The sequence below is a fragment of the Plectropomus leopardus genome, chromosome 23, assembly GCF_008729295.1.
Source record: "Plectropomus leopardus isolate mb chromosome 23, YSFRI_Pleo_2.0, whole genome shotgun sequence".
In the NCBI taxonomy this organism is placed as follows: domain Eukaryota; kingdom Metazoa; phylum Chordata; class Actinopteri; order Perciformes; family Serranidae; genus Plectropomus; species Plectropomus leopardus.
Genome location: NC_056485.1, coordinates 3,834,638 through 3,861,365, shown reverse-complemented (window position 1 = coordinate 3,861,365; position 26,728 = coordinate 3,834,638). Strand labels below are relative to the sequence as shown.

At 39.3% G+C, this 26,728-nt stretch overlaps 1 protein-coding gene and 2 non-coding genes across 3 annotated transcripts in view; 1 reads left to right on the top strand and 2 right to left on the bottom strand.

Moving 5' to 3' along the window:
- zanl (zonadhesin, like) overlaps window positions 1-16,055 on the bottom strand; it is a 38,272-nt gene extending 22,217 nt beyond the window's left edge. Inside the window, 34 exon segments of the mRNA XM_042512652.1 lie at window positions 232-258; window positions 261-372; window positions 525-660; window positions 2,006-2,100; window positions 2,102-2,135; window positions 2,294-2,367; window positions 2,370-2,444; window positions 2,629-2,873; window positions 3,424-3,565; window positions 3,685-3,881; window positions 3,981-4,142; window positions 4,312-4,366; window positions 4,368-4,451; window positions 4,633-4,784; window positions 4,787-4,828; window positions 5,562-5,703; window positions 5,907-6,042; window positions 7,267-7,395; window positions 7,554-7,702; window positions 7,888-7,928; window positions 7,931-8,131; window positions 8,759-8,900; window positions 9,031-9,224; window positions 9,536-9,847; window positions 9,895-10,290; window positions 10,404-10,482; window positions 11,067-11,164; window positions 11,259-11,426; window positions 11,543-11,695; window positions 11,776-11,860; window positions 12,765-13,030; window positions 13,178-13,327; window positions 14,468-14,493; window positions 16,030-16,055. Coding sequence (XP_042368586.1) covers window positions 232-258; window positions 261-372; window positions 525-660; window positions 2,006-2,100; window positions 2,102-2,135; window positions 2,294-2,367; window positions 2,370-2,444; window positions 2,629-2,873; window positions 3,424-3,565; window positions 3,685-3,881; window positions 3,981-4,142; window positions 4,312-4,366; window positions 4,368-4,451; window positions 4,633-4,784; window positions 4,787-4,828; window positions 5,562-5,703; window positions 5,907-6,042; window positions 7,267-7,395; window positions 7,554-7,702; window positions 7,888-7,928; window positions 7,931-8,131; window positions 8,759-8,900; window positions 9,031-9,224; window positions 9,536-9,847; window positions 9,895-10,290; window positions 10,404-10,482; window positions 11,067-11,164; window positions 11,259-11,426; window positions 11,543-11,695; window positions 11,776-11,860; window positions 12,765-13,030; window positions 13,178-13,327; window positions 14,468-14,493; window positions 16,030-16,055 — 4,525 coding nt within the window.
- A 6,333-nt stretch (window positions 16,056-22,388) lies between these two features.
- On the top strand, window positions 22,389-22,470 carry trnas-uga. The gene has a single exon. It is a non-coding gene; the product is annotated as a tRNA-Ser (tRNA).
- A 247-nt stretch (window positions 22,471-22,717) lies between these two features.
- trnat-agu lies at window positions 22,718-22,792 on the bottom strand. The gene has a single exon. It is a non-coding gene; the product is annotated as a tRNA-Thr (tRNA).
- Window positions 22,793-26,728: the final 3,936 nt, after the last annotated feature.

The window sequence follows — 26,728 nt, the reverse complement described above, 5'->3', positions numbered from 1 at the left end:
CGTATGTGATGTGATGTATGCGACCAATGTGACATGTCTGTCACATTATGTTGACCATGTTACATAGTTTATAAACCTGAATGCCTCACACTGGACCTGAACAGTAGACTCCTGGGTTAAAGTCCTGTGTTTGTTTGACCCATCCACCATTTAGACTTTCTTGCTCTTTAAAGGATACTCCATCATTCCTCACTCCATCCAACCTACATTTCTTATGCTTATGGTACTCACGGCAGAAGGTTTCATTCCTCCAGGGTCGATATTAACCCCGCGGTCCTGGCATTCATTGACGTAGGCCTCTATGGCTTCGCACAGAATTGGTTTGGCTCCATCCAGCTCACACAGGTCAAAGACGCAGTCCCTGAAGTAATTCTTAAGAAACACACATAGTTCAAATTAGAAATTCTAATTTCTGTGTTACTTTTTCTTACTTTCTTACTTTTGGCTCCTTATTTGATTTAACTGCATCATTTGTATGTGTACTGTATATGTGTGTGAATGTGAATGTGGGTGTAATGACTTACGTTTGGGTTGACTTTAGGGTGGCACACAGCGAAGGGGCCCTTTTTGTCCAGCAAGATGCCACAGTATCCAGAGCCCTCATACATTTCTTGGTCTTCTTCACACCCAGGGATTGTGGTGTTGGGTTTCTTATTACACCTGTCAACACAGACAGTCAGTTAGAGAAGTTTTGCGTGCTGGTTGATTAATTGTTGTCACAAGAACATGTGATGAAGCAGTAATGGGTCTATTACTTGTTAGTACGGAAATAACAGGTATCCAATATTAAAAACAAAAAAACATAATAACTTAATAATTATGCAATCCTAGAAATATAGGTGCTATCTAGAACTATATATGTTCTTGAGTTTGTCCCCATGTTAGAACCCTTTTTAGTCATTGGTGCAAACGTTTATAGATACAGCCCTTTCAGAAAGTTAAACCTAGAGCCCAACATTATAGGGTTATACCCTACATGCTCCCTGGTACAAACATTTACAATTTTTCCACAAGGAACCCCCTCAAAAGGTTCTATCTAGAGTCTAGCATCAAGGGTTATACCTAGAACCATCTGTAAAAGGTTTAACCCAGAACACCCTCTGGGAGATTCTCCAGAGAACCCTTCTATGGGGTAATGTTTTTTACAGAGAACCCTCAACCTTCTAAGGGTAATAACAAGAACTCACCCATACCCCTTTTTCTACCATGATAGAACATGTATCATTCCAGTCCCAGTACCTAATTTTGACTTCTTGAAAGCACTTTAGCCAAAAAATAAATTGGTTCAGAATCCAAAAAGTTGATTCTCAGTTGGAACCAAAAAATAGCAGCTTTTCCTTGACCTGAAGTGTGAGCCGTGATGACATGAGTAGGTGTGTCATATTCTAAAGGTACGAAGGCAACAATGGAGAAGTCAAGTCAGAAATCATTGACAAAAAGAGCATGCAGAGATCTCGTTAATGGTTGGTCTGGGTGTGTTTTTGGATTAAAAAAAAAAAAAAAATACAGTATCTGTAATATTAACAGAACAAAAGTTTGATGCAAACCATGCAATCTAACAACTTGCTATTATTGTCTGCTTCTGTTGTGCACTGTGCAACACCCTCCATTGATGATGAATCCTTGATTACAATAGTTCTGATCAAAACTAATGGAACCATGCTGGTTTGCTAGATAGCACCAAGGGTCCAAGAGCCCTGAACGGAACCGTTTTAAGAACTAGTGCTAATATGGGGAAAAGGGCTACTCTTAGGGTTCTACCAAGAACCATATTATATTCCAAAGGTTTCATCTATATTCAGTCTAGGGGGTTCTTATTTGAAAAGGGTTCATCGGAAGCAAATGGTTCCAGATAGAAATAAGGTTTCCAAAAGCATTTGTCCTGAGGGGCTGAGGTTCTAAGAGTGTAAAAATAAAAGACTAAATGATTGAATCGATTTTAAACTAGTCAGATAATGCTTTTTTATGTGGTATGCTTGTGGAAATATAAATATATGATACTGACTCTGGATCAGTGCTCCAGCTGTGTCCAAATTCATTGGCATCGGTAGTCAATGATCCATCTGGTTTACGGAAGTCGTCCTTGGCATTTCCATCGTAAATCTCCACACAGTCCACACAGCTTGTCTTTATAGCTGCAGATTACAAGAAAATTTGCAAGTTAGTGATTTATGGAAGTAAGAGCAACAATTCAGGTGTTTTCATAACCTTGAAAACAGTGTTCTGTATGGGATTGGGGTAGGAATGTAAAGAGAGTGTCTCCAGTGACACCACCTTTTACGTCTTTACTCACTCTTTGATCACTTTGATGTCCATGAAGTGGTTTCCATCATAACGAACTGTCACGCCAAAGTTCATGGACACCGTGTGTAGTGCTTTCCGGACTTGAAGACAGACACACCAGTGGCTGGACTCACTGGCAGGTTTACGTTGGTCCCATTCAGCTATGTGAGAAAAGCAGGTGCAAATAACATAATGGGGGATTACTGAGAAAATAGAAACAACCAGCTATAAAAACACTCTATATAAAATCTTAAATTTTAAAATTTACAATGGCACTGGCAACTGTTGTCATTCTGCCACCTGGTCTGTTACAAAACTAAGTAAGTTTCTCCTCTCATTTTTTACCTGCACAGTACCACCTTTGAGGATGGAAATCTTCACTGATTGTACATACACATGTACAGCCTTTACATAGGAGATGGTGGGTCTGTTGAAGCGGTTTTCATTGTCGGCATGGACCTCGAAGTATGGCAGATTGGTTGTATTGCAGGGACCAGACATCAGATAGCTGCAGTTCCCCATGAAGTTGTACTTGCGTTTGTCAAAGGTTGTGTAGTGGGGATCACCAGACGCTATGCATGTAGATGTACCTGAGGTATAAAAAACTCTATTTTAGAAACATTTAACCAAAGTGCATTTGTTTCCTGAACATGACAGACCACGAGTCTGGATGCAAAATTGTGGCGTCATGGTCTGCACTTTGTATTCCCACCATCTAACCCCAACCATCTCTTTCCAAAGCCTACACAGGGGTATCATGTAGTGTTTTGTTACCTGAAAGAAACTTTGTCTTCGAACATAAAAAGACAGCAACAACGTTGCCACAACAGCACAATTAAGAAAGCTGTTGTGTAACATACAAACATAATTTTCTCGGAGACAGGGTTGGAAACCCTTATCAATACTGAAAGCAATCCAATATGCAAGCTCTTAAGCTCTGTCATTTCATTCCTCTCACAGCCACTGTTGGTTTTGGTTTTGGTTTTGGTTTTTTCCACCCCTTGATAGTGGTCATTAGAAACAGTTCTAAACCCTTTTGCTTTCAGAAGCGGATGGACTTCACATTCTCATTCAGATCCTTTCCAGCATCGCACACAAGTTCCTGTACCAATTCCTTGACAATCTACCGGACATTATTACCTTTAGGATAGCAGCCTGCAACACCATTGACCTCGCGACATTCTTCAGTGGGTTCACAGGAGTTATCAACACATTCCAAAGTGTAGTTCCCTGCACAGCGACACAGCTTTGAGCAGCCATCTCCAAATATAATCTCGCCAGGCTAAAAGAAAATTGAACAAAGGATCAGTATTGCTGAGTGCAGTGTAGGTCACTAGAACTACTTTCTTATCATTAACTGTCAGGAATGTTGGTATATGGGTATAAGAACTAGGATCTGACCTCATAATAGTTATTATGCTCATCCAGACAGCCACATTTCTCCAGTGGAACACAGCGCCGTCCCTTGAAGACATAGCCTGGTTTGCAGAAGCAGCCAGTGATACAGGACCCAGTGCAGTTGGTGGTGGAGGGTTCCATACAGGTGGGGATACAAGCTGGACCACAGTCTATATACTCTGCATTAGGAGGACAAGGGTCTGTGCAGAGGAAGGAGATAAAAATGGTTGATGAAAATAGGAAAATTAATGTAAGAAAGAAAGAATTAAAAATTTGGAAAAAGTATGGACATGTCATACTTGGTGGAGTAGATGGTTTTGGTGTTGTTGGGGGCCTGGAGTAGATGGTTTTGGTGTTGTGGGGCCTGGAGTAGATGGTTTTGGTGTTGTGGGGCGTGGGGTGGATGGTTTGGTGTTGTTGGGGCCTGGAGTAGAAGGTTTGGGTGTGACCATTATAAAATCCTAGAAACATCCTATAATCCTAGAAACATTATAAAATACTAGAAACGTCCTTAAATCCGCACAACTTTATAAAATCCTAGAAACGCTTTCAAATCTCCGAAAGGTCCTATACTTGTGCAGTAGTGGGCATTTCATAACAGATGCATCCGAGTGTAAATTATTCACTTACTGGTGGGATAGCAGCCCAGCTCTCCCTCCTGGAGTTTACACTCGTGCAGTGGGGGGACAATCAGCAGCATCACAGATAATGAAGGGAGCATCACATCTGCACTTCAGCTTACAGTTGGCCACATAAAACTCATCTCCAGGCTGACAAACACACACACACGCACAGACACACATTTAACTTTGTTAGTTGCAGGAAGCTTAAATCAAGGCCACAGTATCCTCAAAATGCAGAAATGGCCTCAATAAGATGGTTTAAATTGAAAATTAGTCCCAGTACACACATCACATTCCTGAGAGGCTTATCACACCCACTTCACTGTACCTCATAATACTGGCCGTTGGTGTATGTGCAGCCACATGAATTCTTTTTGACACACTTGCCGGCACTCAGCACGTAGCCAGGATCACAAACACAGGCTTCAGAGCAGGGCCCGCTGCAGGATGGAGGTTTCCCAGTACACGTCTCCTGACAGGGTCTGCACAGGGCTCATAGTGGCTGTTGGGGCCACATTTCAGGGCTGGGGGAAGGACAGGAGGCTCAAGTCAGTAACATAGGGCGAGCACAGAGGCAATTATCAAGACAAGATTTGGAATGCAGAAAATGGCACCACTTTTAATGTATAGGCAGAAGGCTATAAGTGTAGGCTATAGGAAAATAACTTATCAGGATTATGTGCAAGAAATATGATGCCGAAATGATTGAAAACTCAAAATAAATGCAGAATACATTGTTAACTGGAGGTAAAAATAGCTTAAAAATAGATGTAGCCCATGTAAAAATAAAACACTCATAATTTGACTTGTAAAATTGTTCTATCAGTACTATACAACCAATTCATTTTACCCAACTTGTCAGTTAAGGCAGGTTGGTCAGTGGCCCTATGCTTCAAACACTGATGCTCTATAGATACCCCTCTAATGTCAGTTTGAGGTGCTCAGGGACAGTGGGTCACTTGTTACATGCATCATGTCTTTTCAAAATAAAGTTGTGTTCACAGGAGGCATATGTTTTGTCAACAAAACATATGACATTTTTGATGCTACGTATGTGATGTATATGACATATGTGATGTATGTGACATATGTGATGTATGCGGTGTGACACATATGTGTCATGATGATGATTATGTTAAATAGTTTATTAATCTTAATGTTTCACACAGGGCATGGACAGCAGTCTCCTGGGTGAAAGTCCTGTGTTTGTTGGACCCAACCAACATTTTTCATTTTATGCTTTGATCCAATACTCACGGCAGAAGGTTTCATTCCTCCAGGGTCCGATATTAACCCCGCGGTCCTGGCATTCATTGACGTAGGCCTCTATGGCTTCACACAGAATGGGCTTAGCTCCATCCAGCTCACACAGGTCAAAGACGCAGTCCTTGAAGTAATTCTGAAGAAAACACACATACGTAGTTCAAATGAGAAATTCTAATTTCTGTCTTCCTCTTACTTTGGCTCCTTATGTGAATTACATTGTTGTGCGGGTGATTTACTGCATGTAGGGACACTCAAATTCTTTTGAAAGAGGGAACTGCTTTATTTGTATGTGTACTGTATATGTGTGTAAATGTGAATGTGGGTGTGATGACTTACATTTGGGTTGACTTTAGGGTGGCACACAGCGAAGGGGCCCTTTTTGTCCAGCAGGATGCCACAATATCCAGAGCTCTCATACATTTCTTGGTCTTCTTCACACTCAGGGATGGTGGTGTTGGGTTTCTTATTACACCTGTCAACACAACCTGTCGCTTAGAAAAGCTTTGTTTGTTGGTTGTTTAGTTTTGTCCCAAGTACATGTGATGAAGGGGTAATTGGTCGATAACGTATTAGTAAAGAAATAATAGGTATTCAATATTAAATAAATCAATAAGACATTATAAAATAAAAAATATGCTATCTTAGAAACACAGGTGCTTTTCAGAACCATATAGGGTTCTTCAGTTTGTTCCCATGGGAGACCCGTTTTTTACTCATTGGTACAAGCTTTTATAAAGGTACAAGCCTTTCAGAAAGTTATACCTACAACCCAACATAAAGGGTTACACCCTACGTGCTTCCTGGTACAACCTTTTACAAAGGTTCCATAAGGAGGTCTTTCAGAGGGTTCTACCTAAAGACTTACATAAAGAGTTATACCTAGAACCAACTGTGAACGTTTCAACCCAAAACCCCCTCTTAGAGTTTCTCCAGACGACCCTTTTATGGTATATTGGTTTCATCCAGAACCCTCAACCTTCTAAAATGTATTGACAAGAATGCACCCATACCCCTTTTCTACCATGATAGAACGGGTTTCATTCCAGTCTCTGCACTAAATTTTTGAGTTTTTAAAAACATTTTTGCCCCAAAAAAACAGTTTCAGAATTCTAAAAGCCATATTCTAAAGGTCAGAAGGCACGTCAAGTCAGAAATCATTGACAAAAAGAGCATGCAGAGATCTTGTTAATAGTTGGTCTGGGTGTGTTTTGGATCAAAAAAAATACAGTATCTATAATAATAACAGAACAAAAGTTTGAAGCAAACCATGCAATCTACCAACTTGCTATTATTGTCTACTTCTGTTGTGCATTGTACAACACCCTCAGTTGATAATGAATCCTTGATTACAATAGTTCTGATCAAAACTAATGGAACCATGCCGGTTTGCTAGATAGCACCAAGGTTCCAAGAGTCCTGAATGGAACCGTTTTGAGAACCAGATATAATTTGGGGGGAAAGGGGTACACAAGGGTTCTACCAAGAACCATATTATATTCCAAAGATTTCATCTAGATTATGTCTAGAGGGTTCTTATTCGAAAAGGGTTCTTTGGAAGCCAATGGTAACCCTTTTGTTAACCTTATTTCTAAGAGTGTAAAAATAAAAGACAAAAGCATCCAATCCGTTCTAAAACTAGTCAGATAATGCATTTTTATGTGGTATGCTTGTGGAAATATGAATATATGATACTGACTCTAGATCAGTGTTCCAGCTGTGTCCAAATTCATTGGCATCAGCAGTCAATGATCCATCTGGTTTACGGAAGTCGTCTTTGGCATTTCCATCGTAATCTCCACACAGTCCACACAGCTTGTCTTTATAGCTGCAGATCACAAGAAAATTTGCAAGTTAGTGATTTATGGAAGTAAGAGCAACAATTCAGGTGTTTTCATAACCTTGAAAACAGTGTCCTGTATGGGATTGGGGTAGGAATGTAAAGAGAGTGTCTCCAGTGACACCACCTGTTACGTCTTTACTCACTCTTTGATCACTTTGATGTCCATGAAGTGGTTTCCATCATAACGAACTGTCACGCCAAAGTTCATGGACACCGTGTAGTGCTTTCCGGACTTGAAGACAGACACACCAGTGGCTGGACTCACTGGCAGGTTTACGTTGGTCCCATTCAGCTGTGTGGGAAAAGCAGGTGCAAATAACATAATGGGGGATTACTGAGAAAACAGAAACAACCAGCTATAAAAACACTCTATATAAAATCTTAAATTTTAAATTTACAATGGCACTGGCAACTGTTGTCATTCTGCCACCTGGTCTGTTACAAAAACTAAGTAAGTTTCTCCTCTCATTTTTTTACCTGCACAGTACCACCTTTGAGGATGGAAATCTTCACTGATGTACATACACATGTACAGCCTTTACATAGGAGATGGTGGGTCTGTTGAAGCGGTTTTCATTGTCGGCATGGACCTCGAAGTATGGCAGATTGGTTGTATTGCAGGGACCAGACATCAGATAGCTGCAGTTCCCCATGAAGTTGTACTTGCGTTTGTCAAAGGTTGTGTAGTGGGGATCACCAGACGCTATGCATGTGGATGTACCTGAGGTATGAAAAACTCTGTGTTAGCAACCACGGTGCTTTTTTTTCCTGAACATGACAGGCCAGGAGTCTGGATGCAAAATTGTGGCATCATGGTCTGCACTTTGTATTCCCACCATCTAACCCCAACCATCTCTTTCCAAAGCCTACACAGGGTATCATGTAGTGTTTTGATACCTGAAAGAAACTTTGTCTTCGAACATAAAAAGACAGCAACTACGTTGCCACAACAGCACAATTAAGAAAGCTGTTGTGTAACATACAAACATAATTTCTCGGAGACAGGGTTGGAAACCCTTATCAATACTGAAAGCAATCCAATATGCAAGCTCTTAAGCTCTGTCGTTTCATTCCTCTCACAGCCACTGTTGGTTTTGAGTGTACAACCCAGTTCGAAGAAAGTTTCTCGTAAAGTGCAAAACCTTTACACCTATCTGAACAAATGTCCTGCATATTTCACTATTCTCTACTAAGACAGACTTTCCACCCCTTGATAGCGGTCATTAGAAACAGTTCTAAACCCTTTTGCTTTCAGAAGCGGATGGACTTCACATTCTCATTCAGATCCTTTCCAGCATCTCACACCAGTTCCTGTACCAATTCCTTGACAATCTACCGACATTATTACCTTTAGGATAGCAGCCTGCAACACCGTTGACCTCGCGACATTCTTCAGTGGGTTCACAGGAGTTATCAACACATTCCAAAGTGTAGTTCCCTGCACAGCGACACAGCTTTGAGCAGCCATCTCCAAATATAATCTCGCCAGGCTAAAAGAAAATTGAACAAAGGATCAGTATTGCTGAGTGCAGTGTAGTTCACTAGAAAAACATAAAAACAACTTTCTTATCATTAACTGTCAGGTATGTTGGTATATGGATATAAGAACTAGGATCTGACCTCGTAATAGTTATTATGCTCATCCAGACAGCCACATTTCTCCAGTGGAACACAGCGCCGTCCCTTGAAGACATAGCCTGGTTTGCAGAAGCAGCCAGTGATACAGGACCCAGTGCAGTTGGTGGAGGGTTCCATACAGGTGGGGATACAAGCTGGACCACAGTCTATATACTCTGCATCAGGAGGACAAGGATCTGTGCAGAGGAAGGAGAAGAAAATGATGGATGAAAATAGAGAAAATAAATGTAAGAAAGAAAGCATTAAGGAACTGAAAAAAAGCATGGACATATCATACTTGGTTTGGTGTTGTTGGAGTTGGAGTAGATGGTTTAGGTGTAGTTGGCCTGGGAGTTGTTGGTTTGGGCGTTGATGGTTTTGGTGTGTTGGTTTGGGTGTTGTTGGTTTGGGCGTTGTTGGATTTGGTGTTGTTGGTTTTGGTGTTGTTGGCTTGGGTGTTGATGGCTTTGGCGTTGTTGGATTTGGCGTTGATGGTTTGGGCGTTGACGGTTTTGGGTTGTTGGATTTGGCGTTGTTGGTTTTGGTGTTGTTGGCTTGGGTGTTGATGGCTTTGGCGTTGTTGGATTTGGCGTTGATGGTTTTGGCGTTGTTGGATTTGGTGTTGAAGGATTTGGAGTTGTTGGATTTGGCGTTGTTGGTCTGGGAGTTGTTGGTTTTGGTGTTGTTGGCTTGGGTGTTGATGGCTTTGGCGTTGTTGGATTTGGCGTTGATGGTTTGGGCGTTGACGGTTTTGGGGTTGTTGGATTTGGCGTTGTTGGTTTTGGTGTTGTTGGCTTGGGTGTTGATGGCTTTGGCGTTGTTGTTGATTTGGCGTTGATGGTTTTGGCGTTGTTGGATTTGGTGTTGAAGGATTTGGAGTTGTTGGATTTGGCGTTGTTGGTCTGGGAGTTGATGGTTTTGGGGTTGTTGGATTTGGCGTTGTTGGTTTTGGTGTTGTTGGCTTGGGCGTTGTTGGATTTTGTGTTGTTGGTTTAGGCGTTGATGGATTTGGCGTTGTTGGTTTTGGCGTTGTTGGCTTGGGCGTTGATGGTTTTGGCGTTGTTGGCTTGGGCGTTGTTGGATTCGGCGTTGTTGGTTTAGGTGTTGTTGGATTTGGTGTTGTTGGCCTGGGTGTTGATGGTTTTGGTGTTGTTGGATTTGGCGTTGTTGGTTTAGGTGTTGTTGGATTTGGTGTTGTTGGCCTGGGTGTCGTTGGTTTTGGTGTTGTTGGGTTAACCGGTGGTAGAGGAGTTGTTGGCTGAGCTATAAATGAATAATAAATAAAGTTTCTCATGAAAATATTATCATTGATACAGCATTAATGTATTTATTACAGTGCAGACAGTAACTTAAATTCCGTCTGGTCAGTTTCTCACCTTTGCAGGCCATTACACACACCGCGTCAACAGCAATATCTGTTTGATGAGTTTCTCCATAGGTACCAACAATCACAAACTGAAATCCACATGCGACAAGGATGTTAGTCTAAACCTACATACACATATATACACACATACAAAGACACAAAAGCTCCTTTTCCACAAACATGGAACCAGTTCTGTTTTGGTTCCTGCACCTAGTGCTGTACCTTTCTGAGCTTTTTAAACAAAAGTTAATTGGTTCAGAACTCAAGAATTTCGTTCTCAACTTGAACAAAAAGATAGCAGGTTTTTCTTGACCTGAAATGTGAACTGCGATGACATCAGTACATATTCTAGCAGTTGAAAAGAGGGGATGGAGGTCAATAGAGAAATAGGGCGTGCATTGTTTTTATTTATAGTTAGACCATGTTTGTTTTTTGGATAAAAACAAATATCTGCATTAAAAGAGCAAAAGTATGCGGGAAATCAGTATAATTTGCGATTTAGCCATTACCTTCCGTTGATGACACATCCTTGATTACAATTGATCCACTCAAACCAGGTGGAAACACAGGGTGGTTCATTAGGCAGAACCAAGATTCCAAGATTCCCAACAGAACCAGTTAAAGAACAAGAGCATATTTGGTGGAAGAGGGGTAAGAGAGTTCTAGTTTTTACCTGTATGGCAGCCGTTCCCAAGTACTGGACCTCTGCAGGCTTCCAGCTTTGACCCTGGTTACCCTTGACAGTGAAGAGAGCAGGTCCAAGGCCTCCACCTGATGAGCAGAATTCAGATTCAGGCCAAACAAACATTTTCATGCAGTCTGGGCTTTTGTCTGTATGGACATCACAATAAATGCAGTCTTTTACCTGCGGTCATGGTGTGGACACTGATCTCCATGTTAGCGCTGGTGCCATAGAGGTAGTAGTGGAAGGTGAGGTCCAGACATCCAGAGGTGGGGGTTATTACAGGACTTCGGATCTGAGACTGGACTCCAGGGACAGCCTCAAAGGAATCCATCAACATGTAGGCGCCCACTACATGCAGAAGCATCAACATCAACAATGACAAATTATTTGTAGAGCACCACTCTGGCAGACTCTGTGGCACATAATCATTCCCATACAGACTTTTGAAAAGAGGACCCACTTACATCCAGGTTTGGAGAAGTCATCATCAGGGCCAGTGCCTTCAGTGTCGGTTGGCCCATTCCACTGTTCAAAGCCAAACATGTCAGGATTCTCAATGTGACTCGTCCACCCACACAGGTCACCAAGAGTGTCAAAATCACAGCCAGACACACACGCTGTGAAAAAAAAAAACATTCGGACAATCAGTGATACAGCAAGTTATGGTTGTGTGGTGAGAGTGTGTGTATAAGCTTACAGGGACATGCTCCTTCAGTGATGACGATGTTGTCCAGAGATGTGTCACAGGAAGCAGTGAAGCCTCTCTCAGCCTCGAACCCAATCTATATACACAGATCATACATTATCACCCAATGAATACAGCAGTTGTACTGTATAACAAACTTTTGACACGAGTCACATGTCGTGACATTGAGATGCATAGTTAAGTCAAGCTATGGTTATAGTGTGATTAGGTCATTTCATTGGACTACTGTCCTTGTCCCGGTATACAAGCACCGGGGGAGAATTCATTTATTGAGGGAAGTATGCCTGACTCTGATGCGGTAGGTAATGATATGCCAGCATTCAGCTAATTGATATTGGACGAAACAAGATAGCAAGCAGCAATTAGGTGTCGAACAGTAACAGTATGGATTTGTCTTGTTTTGTTTTCTTCCATTCTTTTGGGGGGGTTATACAAATGGACTTCCAGGTCAAAGCCCAGCGTGGCAACTCTGAGTTTGCAAAGATCACTGAGGCCAGGTCAATTCCGGTTGCGTAAATGTGAATGAGTAGCTTGATTCTCAGTCAGATTATCTTGCGTTAACTTTCCACTCAGTATGATTTCGGTTGGACAAACATGTTAACATGTATATTAAACGTCCAGTTATAGTCGGATTAACACAATAATTCAACTTTATCAGACATCATGCAAACACACTGATAGACTGAGTTAAGATTTGCACTCTGGTTAGATTGCCACTTGTCTACTACTCTGATGGCAGCAGTAGACAAGTGATTTCTGAAAATTAGTTTTGAGCCACTGATGTTAGGACAAACTGCTTTAAATCTAACTTTTTAGTTTCAAATGACTAAGATCTGAACAAAAACTGAAAAATTAAAGTAACTTTTTCTCTTCATGACCCAATTGCCAGAATGGATACCAGTTGCCATATTGCTTCTCTCTGAATAATCCACCATAATTAACCATTAAAGCAACACCAACAGTGAAAAGCTGACACTCACAGTGACACTCTGACTGCTGGGCTTGGACACGGTAACAGAGCCCTTCAGCCAGGATGGACTCTGTATGCCTGTCTTCTTCCAGACCATGTCTTCACCGTCGGGCCTCACAGCCAGAACCCTTAACTCATTCTTACTGTCTGAGCCATACATGTAGTATCTAAACTGGACGCAGATCTGAGTGGCCGGTGACGAGAGGGCAGGGCTCAGCAGACGAACTTTCTGTCCATTCGGCACATTGTCGCACTCCTGGTAGATATAGAAGCCCTCTGCAGACACACAGAGACAGAATGAAGATGTGTATTTTTCTTATCATTAGTCAGATTAATTAATTAACCCCAATCATAGCCTAGTTACTAATAAGGTAACTGTATAGAAATGAAATGTCTCAAATAAACCATGCATTCAGGACTGACTTCCATCAGGGTAGTCTCCACTGGGGCCGGTGCCAGGTGTCGGGGTTGGACCTTTGTGTCGGGTCCAGTCACCATTATCTGTGTTGTCCTGTCTGAATCTGCAGAATGGATCACTGTCCTGGTTAAAGTCGCAGGAGGTCAGCACCACTGCTGAAGAAACACAACACAGGGAGATAAATACACAGATGTTGGAGAGATCTGTAGCTCAGAGGTAAAGGGGGTTGTCCTCTAATCGGAAGGTCAGTGGTTGGATCCCCGGCTCCTCCAGTCAGCATGTGTAGGTATCCTTCAGCATGATACAGAACCCCAAATTGCTGCACCATTGGAGTGCCCGTGCAAATGAATGGTTACTGAGTAGCAGGTGGCACCTTGTACAGTAGCCTCAGCCAGCAGTGTGTATATGTGTGTGTGTATGGATGAATGTGGCATGCAGTGTGAAAATGCTTTGAGTGGTCAAAAAGATTAGAAAGTTCAGAATATGTGCAGAAGTGCAGAATATGAACGTGTGTCCAGTCGTCCTGTCTTGTAATTAAATTTTGTAACAGTGGGCTTTTACAAAAATTGTCAGTTATCACTTATAGCCCCCCTCCAAGTAGAGCTACGTCAGCTTTCTTTAAAAAAATTAAAATAAAATAAAAATTGTTGGTAGCTTTGTAAGCACACCAAAAAGTCATTTGGAGTCATTCAGATATGTCTTTTGTGCTTTTTTTTTGTAGTTATGACATACAATAAATTTGCTTAAAATACAATAAATGTAAAGACAAGGGTACCATAGTTTAACATTGCATATATATCAATGCTGGGCTATGGTGGCCCACATTAAGCATGAGACGTGATGTTCCAAGCAGGTAAACGAAAAAGGTGAAAAAATGTCCATGAAACATTTGCTGCTGCTCCGTCAGCTTATTTTGTGTCATGACAACACAGAAACACAGACTTTGAAATGAATTGGAAATATCTGATTTTCTGCCAAAGTGAAGAAATAATATAAAGCTAACATAAACTATATTTTATATAACACTGATTTCACAGTGATTTGAATGCTCTGAGTGAGGAGTGATATCTCTGTGGTGTGCCGCGTGTGTGTTTGGGCTGTATTAACACATCCACACAGTGTAAGTGTTTGTTGGTTATGGATAGTGAAGATAAGAAAGAGTTAAAGTCCACATCCATGCCAAGGACAGTATGATGGGGTCACATGCTGTGCCACTGCTCTGTGGGAGTAAGCCATCTAACTTATATTACATTCAGATTATATTTTAAACTTTACTGCAAATAAAATCAACCTACCATCTTCTCTGAGTGTTCTCTGCAGGCTGTAAAAGAAAGAAAGCGACAGAAACAGATTCAGATTAAAGTTTGATTGACAGCAGTTTATTTACCTTCAGTAAAATAAAGAATCCTAAAAATACCATTTATATGCAAATATTACCAAGGTTGAATTATTACCTAAAATACTTTATGTCTTAGAATGATACAATCAGATGCATATCATAGAAGAATAGAAATATGCCTGAAATGTATAGATTTAAACAAAATCCAGGACAAATGTAATAAAATAAAAAAGGCTCAATTTATCAAAACAATCAGCATAATTGCGACTCTTGCATTAGCAGCAGAGAGCCCTTTAGGACTTTTGAAATGGCAAACTGCCACCATTGGTGATTCGATATAAGCAGATGATAAAAAGTGTATTATGGCATCTCATAAAAACATAACTGAGTAAAATAAAAGCCCCCTTAAACTCTTTATTAACAAAGGCACTATCTTTATAGGGTTTTAATAGGAATACACACTGATAGCAGTGAACAGCAGCTGCCAATCTAATGGTCTGAAATCTCACAAATTGCCATGTGATTAGGAAGCCTGTTTCTGCTAATGTGATACAAAACAAAGATCCTGTAAGTCATTGAAATATGATTTTTTTTAAAGTAATTACTAACACATCTAGAAATTAAAAGCTAATATATCAGAATAATCCGGTATTATCTCAAAATAATGAGAAACATTTTCAAAATTATGAATTGCTTATGAGTTAGTATCTCAAAATAATACATTGACAAATATGACATTTTCTCAAAATAAAGACTCAACTTATTCAAAATAAGGTAGTATCCTAAAATAATACATTATGACAAAATAAGAAACTTTCTCAAAATAATGACTTATTTCAAAAATAATGAGTATCTAAAGATGATGACTCAGTTTATTCTAAATGCTTTAGTATCTTAAAAATAATTTATCTCAAATGAATGAGTTGAGTGATGAGTTCTAGTCCCAAAATAATGAGAAACTTTCTCAAATAATTACTTACATATTTCAACATTTTAAGCTAGTATCTCAAAAATGTATCCCAGTATAATTTAAGACTTTCTCAAAATAGTGACTTATATAAAAATGTGTTTGTATCTGAAAATTATTCCTATTGAATTGTTTCTCATTATTTTGAGATACTAAAACATTTTATCAGGAAAGTTCCTCAAAATGACTAACAAGATATCTTTATCGACAGAATTTGGCTGGATGAGTGGAAAAAGTAATATTTTTTGCAACAAACCTCCTCAGGCCTCAATTTATTTCTTATTCAAATGAATAAGAAATAAATTGAATGAAATCATCATCAAGTAGAAACTACAGAATATTTATGACTATCTTGATATTGAATCCAGTTATACATTTAAAAATTTGCTACTTAAAAAAAAACCAAACATTTTAATGTGTTGGTATGACAAAATTATAATACATTTTCAATCAAGTCAATCAAGAGTGATTTGCTGTGTCTTAGATTTGTTGGACGTGCTATTTTTTGCCAAAAAAAAAAAAAGAAAAGATTTTTGGGGGGGATGACTCACCTGTGCTGTGCCTGTCCTTCACACATCCATAAGAGCAGAATGAGAAACTTTAAAGTATCCATTGCTAACTGTTAGTTAGCGGGAGAGGAAGATAGAGGGGCAGAGCAGAGGCCTTTATATAGAGGGCTAGGATGGTCAGTGGGGGGGTTTGCTGAGAGGAAACTGGGGTGGATGTGGTGGGTGGGTGGTGTGGATGCTAAATTGCTGCATTACTTGATGTTGCAAAATGTGTAAATGAGTAACTGTAAGCGATAGGGTTAGGGTGTGTTGTCTTTGGGTGTGAATTTGTAGGTGTGTATCTGAGCCTGTGTGTGTGTGTGTGTGTGTGTGTGTGTGTGTGTGTGTGTGTGTGTGTGCTTTTTGACCCCAGCAGTTTCACAGGGTGGGTGGGGATGCCCATCAAACATTATATTACAAATAAGCATTTGTACTGTAAGACATTATGTAGCTGATTGTGTAATAAATGGAATACTTTGATTACTTGGGCACACCTTTGCAGAATGTACTGTAAAATGATATGTGCGAGAGAACAAGGCTTGCCTCCCATATATATTGTATGTAATTTTAACTACTGTTTTTGACCTATGATCAATTTATCCAAGCTGTTATATTTTGTTCATTATTATGAGGCTTCAGACTTCATAATGTTTAACTGAAAAGGCTTCTTATTTCGGTCTGGTTCTGTCTTGGTCCTATATTTTCAACGTCATCACTTCTGTTACACTGCGTTTTTAGACACATAGCAAATTGTTGTCAAGCTTATTTTTCCATAGCAACCAGACTGACTTAACTTTCCATGAGCACTTGGACCTTGGGTTTACTCCATCAATAGTGACGCTCACACTGCTGAGCTTTATCTGTGAAAGTGACATAATCACTACCCTAAAGGACCATACCTAAGGCATAATTTCCATTTTGGCCATTTTTAAGAAGCCCTAATTTCCCCAATTAAAAGCCTGCTCTCCACTGCAAGCCACTGTTTAGACAACAAGACTCTCCTGCAAATACTTCACAACACAAATCTAAGTTTTAACTAATGAGGAATTATGTCCTTAGAAATGTTGTCCCACGGCTTTTATTTTGAAACAGGAAGCATTGAGATAATTGTAGCATTAAAAATGTTTCCTATCTGTGACAGTTGTAGACTTTGAAACTATAGTGAAAGGTAGTACGATGTCAATTTGAGTATCAGTAGACCATTTTCACTCTCTTTTTTCTGAAAACTGCAAACGTCACACGAGGAAAACGGCAAGACTCATATTCTCTAGATATGCCACAGCTGAGCTGCACCTGAGCAGTGCTGCTCCACATGCACACACATTGCTCATTTAGGTCGTGTGGCCTAAGTGTAAAATATCGCTCTCACATATTACATCCCTGCTATTATCACTTCTACATTATTAATTTATGATTATATCATAGAGATGCACCCAGGTTATGACTGCACGACAGCTATGCTGTAATCAGGGGTGGAAATTACCACCAGCCAAATGCTGATAAAATATGCAAGTGGCTACTAATTTGTTTCACTCACCAGCCAAAAAAAACAATAGTTATCTATTTAGTGGCAGGTAGAGTCCACCAGCCAAGGTGGCAGTAGACAAAAAATTAATATTCAACCCCAGCTCTAATTATATAAACGACATGGGCGAGAAAACTTTATTTATTCACTGTTAAATATGAAAGTTATGTAACTGCTTTAAATTGAAATGAAAAAAAAAAAAAGCCATTAAAATGGGGGCCCTGAGGGTTCAGGTCTCTGGGGAAGCTGGTAATCCATGCTGGGGACTCAGCAGAGTGCAACCAGTATTTGAATATAGGGTGTGTATAGACAGGAAGTTCTTTCTTTGTCTCCTCTGATCTTTAGGGCTTTCTGACAGTTTGATTTTGTTTGAGTCATGTGAGTGTAATGTATGGTGAGCAGTCACACCATGTCCTTTCTTATGTTTGAACTCATGTTTGACAGTGTGAGTGCAAAGTGCTTTTGATACATCTCGAGCTTACAGTGAAGCTGTTTCGATCATATTCAATGAACTAAAATGATAAGCAAGTCGTGCTATGCGTCATTTTAAAATGAGTAAAATCACTGAACGATTAAAAGCAGTTCTGTTTTTACTTGTCAGAGCAGCATGTAAAAATGAAACATAAAAATAACTTTTAACCTCAGCTGTTCTGAAGGTGGGGACTGGAATTGAATCATAAAATGATAGCATCATCAACATGAGACCGTTATCTACAGGTGTCCCTGCTTGTGTGGAAGTCTCGGCCTCATAAAGATATGAGACAGGAGGGAACTCCCCTATGGTGAGGACATTTGTATTGAGTCTCATCATGACAAGGCTAGTTGTTCCGACTGATGTTGGTGCTTGGTGCAAGTTTAAATGTCTAAATCTAGGGGAAGTGACATTTGCCTTCAAAATTCATACATTTATTTTTTATATGTAACAAAAATATGTTGAAACTTTCCGTTTCTTTATGTTTCAACAGTGCTGAGGTTAATGTGTTTATTTAATGGCACAAAAACCACTTCGGTCAGACATACATCACATTGTCATCGAACATCTGGTGAAGGATAGTATGGACTCAGTTTGTTAAAAGAAAAGAGTTCATGAAAATGTGTTCAGAGTAAAAATCGACAACTCATGCAGTCAAGTTCATTTAAGGTACAAGGTAGATTTAATGTCATTTTTCTTAAACATGGTTTAAGAGTTGAGGAGTCTCACAGCCTGGGGAAATGAGTAAAGCTCAGACGGGCACGGAGGACAGCTAAAGGGGTCGCGCAGGCGTCAGTGTGTGGAGTAGGAAGTGTGTCGCTAGAAAAACGTGCCTGTGTGTGTGTGCACCTGTACCAGAAGAAGAGAAACAGTAAAGTAACTCATTAAAACTCATGCACGCCTGGAGCCTTTTTCTGTCCAAGTGTGCAACATATGCACAAGTTACTAGCTCATCATTATTTGGGTAATATGCAAATCCTGATGCATTAGTTTTTCACAGAAAACTGTGTGCAGTGCAACAGTGCATGACAACATCCTGAAATGTTACATATCCATGGTTGCCAGAAATGTACAACGCCAACAGTTTTCCTCTGGCAACTGGGCTGCAAGGTTAGAGAAACTACGTTTGTGTGTGTGTGTATCAGCACTGTAATCTGTGTATGTTTGTGTGTTACATGCTAAACTTGTTTTAAACACCCTTTTTGTTGTCAACTAAAAATGCTCTTGCTCTCTCTCTCTCTCTCTCTCTCACACACACACACGCACGCCCATTATTAGTCACAAGGTTGATAAAATGTTTTAGGATCAAGGTTCGTCAGGACTGCAAAACTAAATGTTGCAGCCACTATTAGCAGAATAGGGCAGGGATATGGCCACGACATGGCAACTCAGCTGACTAGATCGTTTAATGTGACAGAGGTGAGAAATGATGAAAGTATGTGAATAAGTAACGGGATAGTCAGATGTTAAGTGCTGTTGAGTTGTAATTGATGGAAACACCCCGAGGGAGTGGTGATCAGGTGACAAATCCCTGATCTTTGTACCAACATACAACACACTTCCCCTAAACATCACCTTGGCAACAAGCTGGGTGCGTCTAAGATGTGTCCATGAATGTAAAGCAAAGTGCAATGTGAAAATGCATAAAAATTTAATTGTCGTGGCTGCCACTTAATGATGGCATAAGTAGAGATATTATGGATAGAACCTTGAAAGATAAGGATCGTATCTGGAGGAGATAAATCTTACTGTGAGGCACACAAAATCATAAAACAAACATTTAAAAAAGTAAAGTAATTGTACTTATTGGTAGGCATCTTTCCCCTTTTTTCAGTATAACAGAAACTTTGCCATTTTTTTCACAGCTGTCCTTGTTATATTCAGCGCCACATTAATTGTGTTATTTATTTGAAAAAGTAATTAGTTGCATGTCTAGTTACTGTCGGGAGTAGTCAATTTAAAGTTCCACTATGATTTAGGCTACTCTCAGCACTGTTGATTATGAAAAGCAAGAGAAACAGTTAAGGTGAGTTATGAAATATGATGGGAGATTCATTTTTCAGATTATTGTGACCTTACATGAACGCAGCACAAGGATGCTAAGGATGCTGGGCCTTCTGCTACTTGCCCAGTGTTGCCAGATCTGCTGTTTTGGTGGGCTTTTGGGCACGGGATTACTCTACTCAACTGTTTTGGTTGGTAGACCTATTTTGCATGAATAATAACTGAAATCCGACCAAAACTGACTTCAGATCAGAACACGCACACACACACAGACGCGGGACTTATCACAACACCCACATAAACACACACATTCAGAGTCTATGCTGTTTAAGTCTCAAACCCAGACAAACACCATCTCATCCCTGCTAATGAAGCGAGTCACTTACAGTTACTTACAGTCTCCTCATGATCCCAACGCAGCCAGTCCCAAATGTGCAAATGAAAGAGGTATCAGAGGCAAAACAACAGCTAATTAGCTGTGAGGAGAAACATGATGCCCAATAAGTAGGCAAATTATGGACAAAATATACAAAAGAAAGAGAAAGTGAAGATGGAATAGGACATGTGGCTGGGCATAATAATGCAAATGCCAGATTTGCGGGCACCACAGTGACCTTCAGAACCACTGCAAAACGCAGAGGCACATTCAAAACGCTGCTGCCTTCTCTGGCTTGTAAAGGATATAGGGGAAGAACTCTTTAATTGCTGATAAAAGTATTGAACTTTATGCAAGAATCCAAATTGTGTCCAAAACAATGCATCAGGCACGCAACAGACTGATGCGTCGTGCTCCTTATATTACGTTGTTAGTGGCAGCGTTTCAGCCTGCCGCTGTCCTGCTGTATTTCATGCAGGTTTTGTCCAGCTACATTTTTAAGTGACATCTGTGCATGTACCGTGCGGGCGTGGACGTGGTACTGGCTGTTAGGCATTGTTTAGTAACACCGAGACCAGTTCTGTCCGGTTGCATGTCATGCTGACCAGCAAAAGGTGGCTTTTGGCATCGCGATCTTACGCCAAAAGCATGATCAAAGTTTACGTCATTTTACGGGTTTGAAATGAGAACTGTCACAGGGTAACCTGAAATTATTTAAATCTAGCATACATTAGCCTGTTAACTTACATATGTAAATGAATATATTATTTAAATGTAGCACATTAACATGATACATTGTGTCAGTTAAAAATAAGGTAAATAAAATTTTGCTACCAGTAAATACATGTTGCGATGTATTTACAATAAGCTAAAGCGAGGGCATATTTTGAATTCGGGTGTAAAGCTGTTTTCGTGTACTGGTTTTGGTTTGGCCAATAGACTGGTTTTGTCACGCAGATCTGGCAACCCTGGACTTGCGCCATGACCATGGACAGACGGTCATCGGTTAGCAGTGTATGGTTCGTTACTAGAAAATGCGATAAAATAGTCATTATTCGTTCGCTGCTCTTTTCAAGTTTTTTCTACCATGCAGTTGTACACGGTAAATATCCAGTTTTAGCTGTTTTGCAAATGTAAAACTGCAGTTATCGAAGCCGAGAAGAGCTTGCCTTTGGTGGGGTGTCGGCTATTTCCCTGGAGCTTCACGTCGTTGCTCTGTCGGTCGCTACAGATGTTTTTAGAGGTTTTAGGGCGTGTTTTTAACAGGGACTTATTTCAGTACCACTCAAGGCACAAACGGTGTTTTTGTCATCTTTTCTCCCGTAAATATCAAAGAAATTGGAATATTTCCAGCCGTTGAAGGTAAGCATTTCCACCTTTCGTACTATCGTTAGCTTGTTACTTGTGACGTGCTTGCGCAGCGCGACCATCATGAAAATGAATCCGCTGATGTGTGTTAAAATGAAGAAAAAAAACAAAAACACAACAATATAAATATAGTGGTATGTATATAAACTGTAGCAGAGTGTTACGGAGAAATTAACACCATATGTTACAAAAAATATCAAAACTTGAAAGGTTCGAAAGGTCACTAGTCAATGAGCTTCGTGAGCTCAGAGAGCGGGACTATGTTAAGTACTTGTATTTTCAAGCCCTATCGCTCTGTAATCATGCTGAATTGGGCTTAGTTGTGTAGAAAATAAATCGTCAGGCCTCAATGTTACGGTATTAACCCCATACTGAGTAAACAGACGAACATAAAACATTCTGCATGTGAGTGTTTTTTTTCATTCGGTGAAAATGAGGAAGCCATGTTGTTGTGACGTGAACGTCCCTAGTGGGCGTGAACGTTACTGCATTTTGGGTTACTTCACGGACCCCAACTTTCGTCGTACAAATGTGAATACACTTGCCAACCAAAATATATACACCCCGGCACCATGTGAAATTTCAAATTGGAACATTGGTACGTAAGATGTCGGCTGGCTGCGATGGCCGAGTGGTTAAGGCGTTGGACTTGAAATCCAATGGGATCTTCCCGCGCAGGTTCGAACCCTGCTCGCAGCGAATTTATTTTCCCTTTAATGATCTTTTTTTTTTTTTACAGCAAAGACACGAGAGCGACCAGAAACGGAAGAGACTAAATTTACAAGGAGCAGTAGAAATAAACTCTGGAAGGTGATTTGTTATTTTTTCTCATAATAGAAAATTCTCCTGTATGCGCAGTCGTTGTTTAACCAAAGCAGTCAACAGAAATGTAAAAATAGCTGCTGAAGCTGTAACAGTCATATATTGGTAATATATTATATAAAAAAGGCACCGCTGGGATTCGAACCAGGATCTCCTGTTTACTAGACACAGGCGCTTTAACCAACTAAGCCACGGCGCCACCTATGTGTCTCTCTTGATATAACCACTTATATATGTGTCATAGAGGCACGTATAATATGGTTTTTTATCTTCGTAGTTGTATGTTTATCCGTATAAATTAATTTCAGGGGCCCTGGTTTGCATTTAACAGCAAATACACTAGAAAAGAAACCGTATTTGGCTCGAACTGCTCACGGTGAATGTTCTGCAGTATCTTATGGTACCACAGGGTGGCGCTTAGAAACCGTGAGATTTACATTAAACGTTGTACAGATGTTTGTACTGTTCAGCTTTTTAGTGTCTCGTCTTTAAGAGCTCAAACCTGCCTACAAAAGGCAGACAATGCCATTCAAAATGTATATATTATATTACTGTAAGTCTTTGAACCTTTAAATCTGACGGTTTTTTGTGACACATACTTTTGCAATGCTTTAGATAAGGGTTTATATGATATTTTGTCAAAACACAAAGGCTTCATCCACTGTGGAAGACACTTAGGAAGAGCTGAAAAAAGGTTAAAAAAGCTATACGTGTGCCTTCTTGTGTTTATTTATTAATTTAATTTAATTCTAAAAAATCCAATATGTGGACCATATTTATTTATTTTTTATTTTATTTTATTTTATTTTATTTTATTTTATTTTATTTCATTTACTATCTTTGTGTGTGTGTGTGTGTGTGTGTGTGTGTGTGTGTGAGAAACCTGCTTCAGAAAGCACTGTTTGTCCCTGGCATATTGTCTTGAAATATGTTTTTAATCACAGAGTTGCATAACTGCAAAAAGCACATTCTTACACAATCCACAATAATGCCTGGAAACTGAAATCGATAAACATAAAAAAACCCAATATATCATCTTTGTGCTGGTAACTGAGATCAAATGCACATCTGTGTCTGATTTGGGACCTGCAGTAGCTTTCTCTGTCTTTTATCCATGCAGATGGGATTTATTATACTCTGGATTTATCACAGCCCACTTGTGAAGACCTATAGACCTTCAGTGACTACATTAAAATAGTGTGGGGGTCAAAATATTTTCAATTGAGAACATTTTTATAATTAGGACACATGCACATTTTTTCTCCTGTGTGTAACTTTCATTTTCCATGAGTTACTTCCTGTTACTAATCATCCTCAACCACCAGGCCAGCTCAGCTTCCTCCTCTAACCACAGTCACTCTCTATTAACGGGACATTCCCTGTTACGAAGGAACTGTGAACACTGAGTTCACTCTGTAAGTTCAAAGTCTGCACAGACAGGAAAATAAATCTCTATTTGTAACAATCTCAGGTCCATTTAGTGGCTCTGTCATGTGCTCTTTATCAGCTGGCGGAGTTGTGCAGGGGTGTGTGAATTTCCAAGCAGTTTTATTCATTAATTTATTCATTTAAAATACAAAGTGAAAAGCCAACTTTAACCATTTGGAACCTGGAGCAGCATCACTTTTCTCGTACTGCTTTCAGTCACCTTTCACAAATATTTAAGCCTTTGAGCTCAAATTGGTGCGACCGTCGGAAAAGGGGCCATGTGCAACTTGGTGAGATATGTAGAAAGTGGTAGATTTTGGAACAGTATTTTAGAAAAGCAAGGAAAAATGTTTAGTGAAAAAAACAATTGAAAAAGTGCATTTATAATTATTATAAATACATATTAAAATAGTGTTTCCGATTTATCATCATATTTAAGCACCTTTCCCAGGTCATACAATATTTGTTTATTAACTTTTTTTTTCTATTTTTTGTTCCTTTTTTTTTCTTATTTGCGTATTTTCAGGTTGTTTTCTCGTAGTAATTAAAAATTACTTGCTTATTTTTTGGTAATTTTTTCCCTTCTTTGCTCATTGCCTTCTTCCCATGTTTTTGAAAAAAAAGAAAGAAAAAAAATCACTCAATTTATCAATATTTAAAGGGTTAAATCTCAGCAGGTCAGGGCATAATGCTGTTGTGTTCTTGTCCTCTAGGCTCAGACATGATGACTGTCATTAGCAAGAAATTAGTAAAAATTATAAGATCTTTATCCGAAAATTAGTGAAAAGAAATGAAATTAAGAGACCTGGAAAAACAGGCTAAAATATAATAAGTCTTTAAAATAATTTAAATGATAAATAATTATATTTAGCCATAAATATAAGAGATTTTTTACTCCTAACTTGAAAATTTTTTTTTTTCCTTTTTCATGTAAGAAAACACACCCACTTGCTAAGGGTTAATAGGTTAAAAAAAAAAAAAAAAGATAAAAAAAACCATTTTAGATTTTATTTCATATATTTTAAATTTTTTATGGGAAACATGGACACCAGTATGCTCAAATCCTGGCTACGGGCCTTTTATTGTGAATATGGTTTCAGTAAAAAACAGTGTGCAAAGTTCAAAAGTTGAATGAAATTCTGAGGCATGATTCAGAGTCCAGGCTGCACGCGTGTGTTTGGTGTGTGTGTGTATGAGTGTGTCTCATCACCTGGAGTCACAGGCTGCAGGGCTGCTAACGCTTGAGCTTGGCCCCACGATGGAGCTCAAGTTATTTCCTGCACATGTGTATCATGTAACAAGCTAAATATAGAACATAGTATGTTTTTACACACAGGAGCTGATGAGTCAGATTCTCTGAGAGCGTTTGTCATGTTAAATACAGACATGGAGAATACATTAAATGTGACACAGCACGATTGTGACTCATCTTTACATCATGATGTGACCCACATCTTCGTCATCCATCATCACCTTCGTCTCCTCCGCTCTGCAGTTTGCTTTACACTGATTCTTGATAGTCAAACCAACTGAAGGAGCTCACTGTTTGTAATGTTGCATGTTGTATATGTCAAATTTTATGACTGACACTGAATCAACGCAGATTCCCTTGTTATATATTGTAAAATGTTATACAAATTAACTACAAGAAACCAGACCTTTTTATATTGTTCTCAACTTGTAAATAAAGTTTGAGAAAAGTTTTGCCCACATTGAAATAAATGAATAATTAGCTATCTATTAATCTTTTTAAAATGTCAAGTAATGTGTACAAACAAAATAATTAAATTTGCCTCTGATTATGTTCTTAACCCCCTAAAACCTGGATCAACATTACTTTTCTTGTGCTGCATTCAGACGTATTAGTATTTAAACGAATCATGGGAAAAAGGCAGTAAGCATCTTTGTAAAAACTGTTCTGCATTTGCAAGAACTTAAAAGTTTTAGAACAAATGTCCAATGTTTGTATAATTATGATAAATCTATATTTAAAGTAATTTTACAGATTTTTTTAAAAGCTTTTTTAGGTCATTTCCTTAATTTCTGTGTTTCTTTTTTTATTAGTTTTTTCCTTTTTAAAAAAAAATTATTTATTTTTTTTACTTTTTTTTGCTAATTTTGTGTCATTTCTTCTGAACTTATGGCATTTTCACCATGTTTTTGAAAAAATCAAGCCAATTCCCAGCTTTAGTAGGATTAAAGATTAAATATATAAAGTGAAATACAGTTATAATTTATCTTACTGAAGCTAAACCCAATCAATAAAATCAGTCCGAGGCTCAAAAGTAACCCCAGAGCTCCTTTTTTTAATTACACAGTAACTCTGATAGATTGGTGCTGTCCTCCAGGTGTCTCTGAGTGCAGACAGCAGGTGAGAAAAGCTGATGAGTATGAGGCCGAGTCACCCACTAATCTATAATTTCGGACAGTTTGTGGGGACAGACCGGGGTTGTGGCCTGAGGTGGATTCTGGCTTTCCTGTAAAAAACACGTCATTGTAATTCTACACAGTACTGGAGCCCATCTTAAACTCGGCCATCATTTTGATCTCAACCTTAAAGTTTTGTGATCCTGTGGCGTAAATCGATCTCAGCGCCATACAAGGCCGTACGCAGGGTTTTACAAATACTGAGGTTCAAAAACCCAGCTTGCTAGGGGGATTTGGGGGCATGCTTCCCCAAAAATGTTTTATTTCCCTTATCTAATTA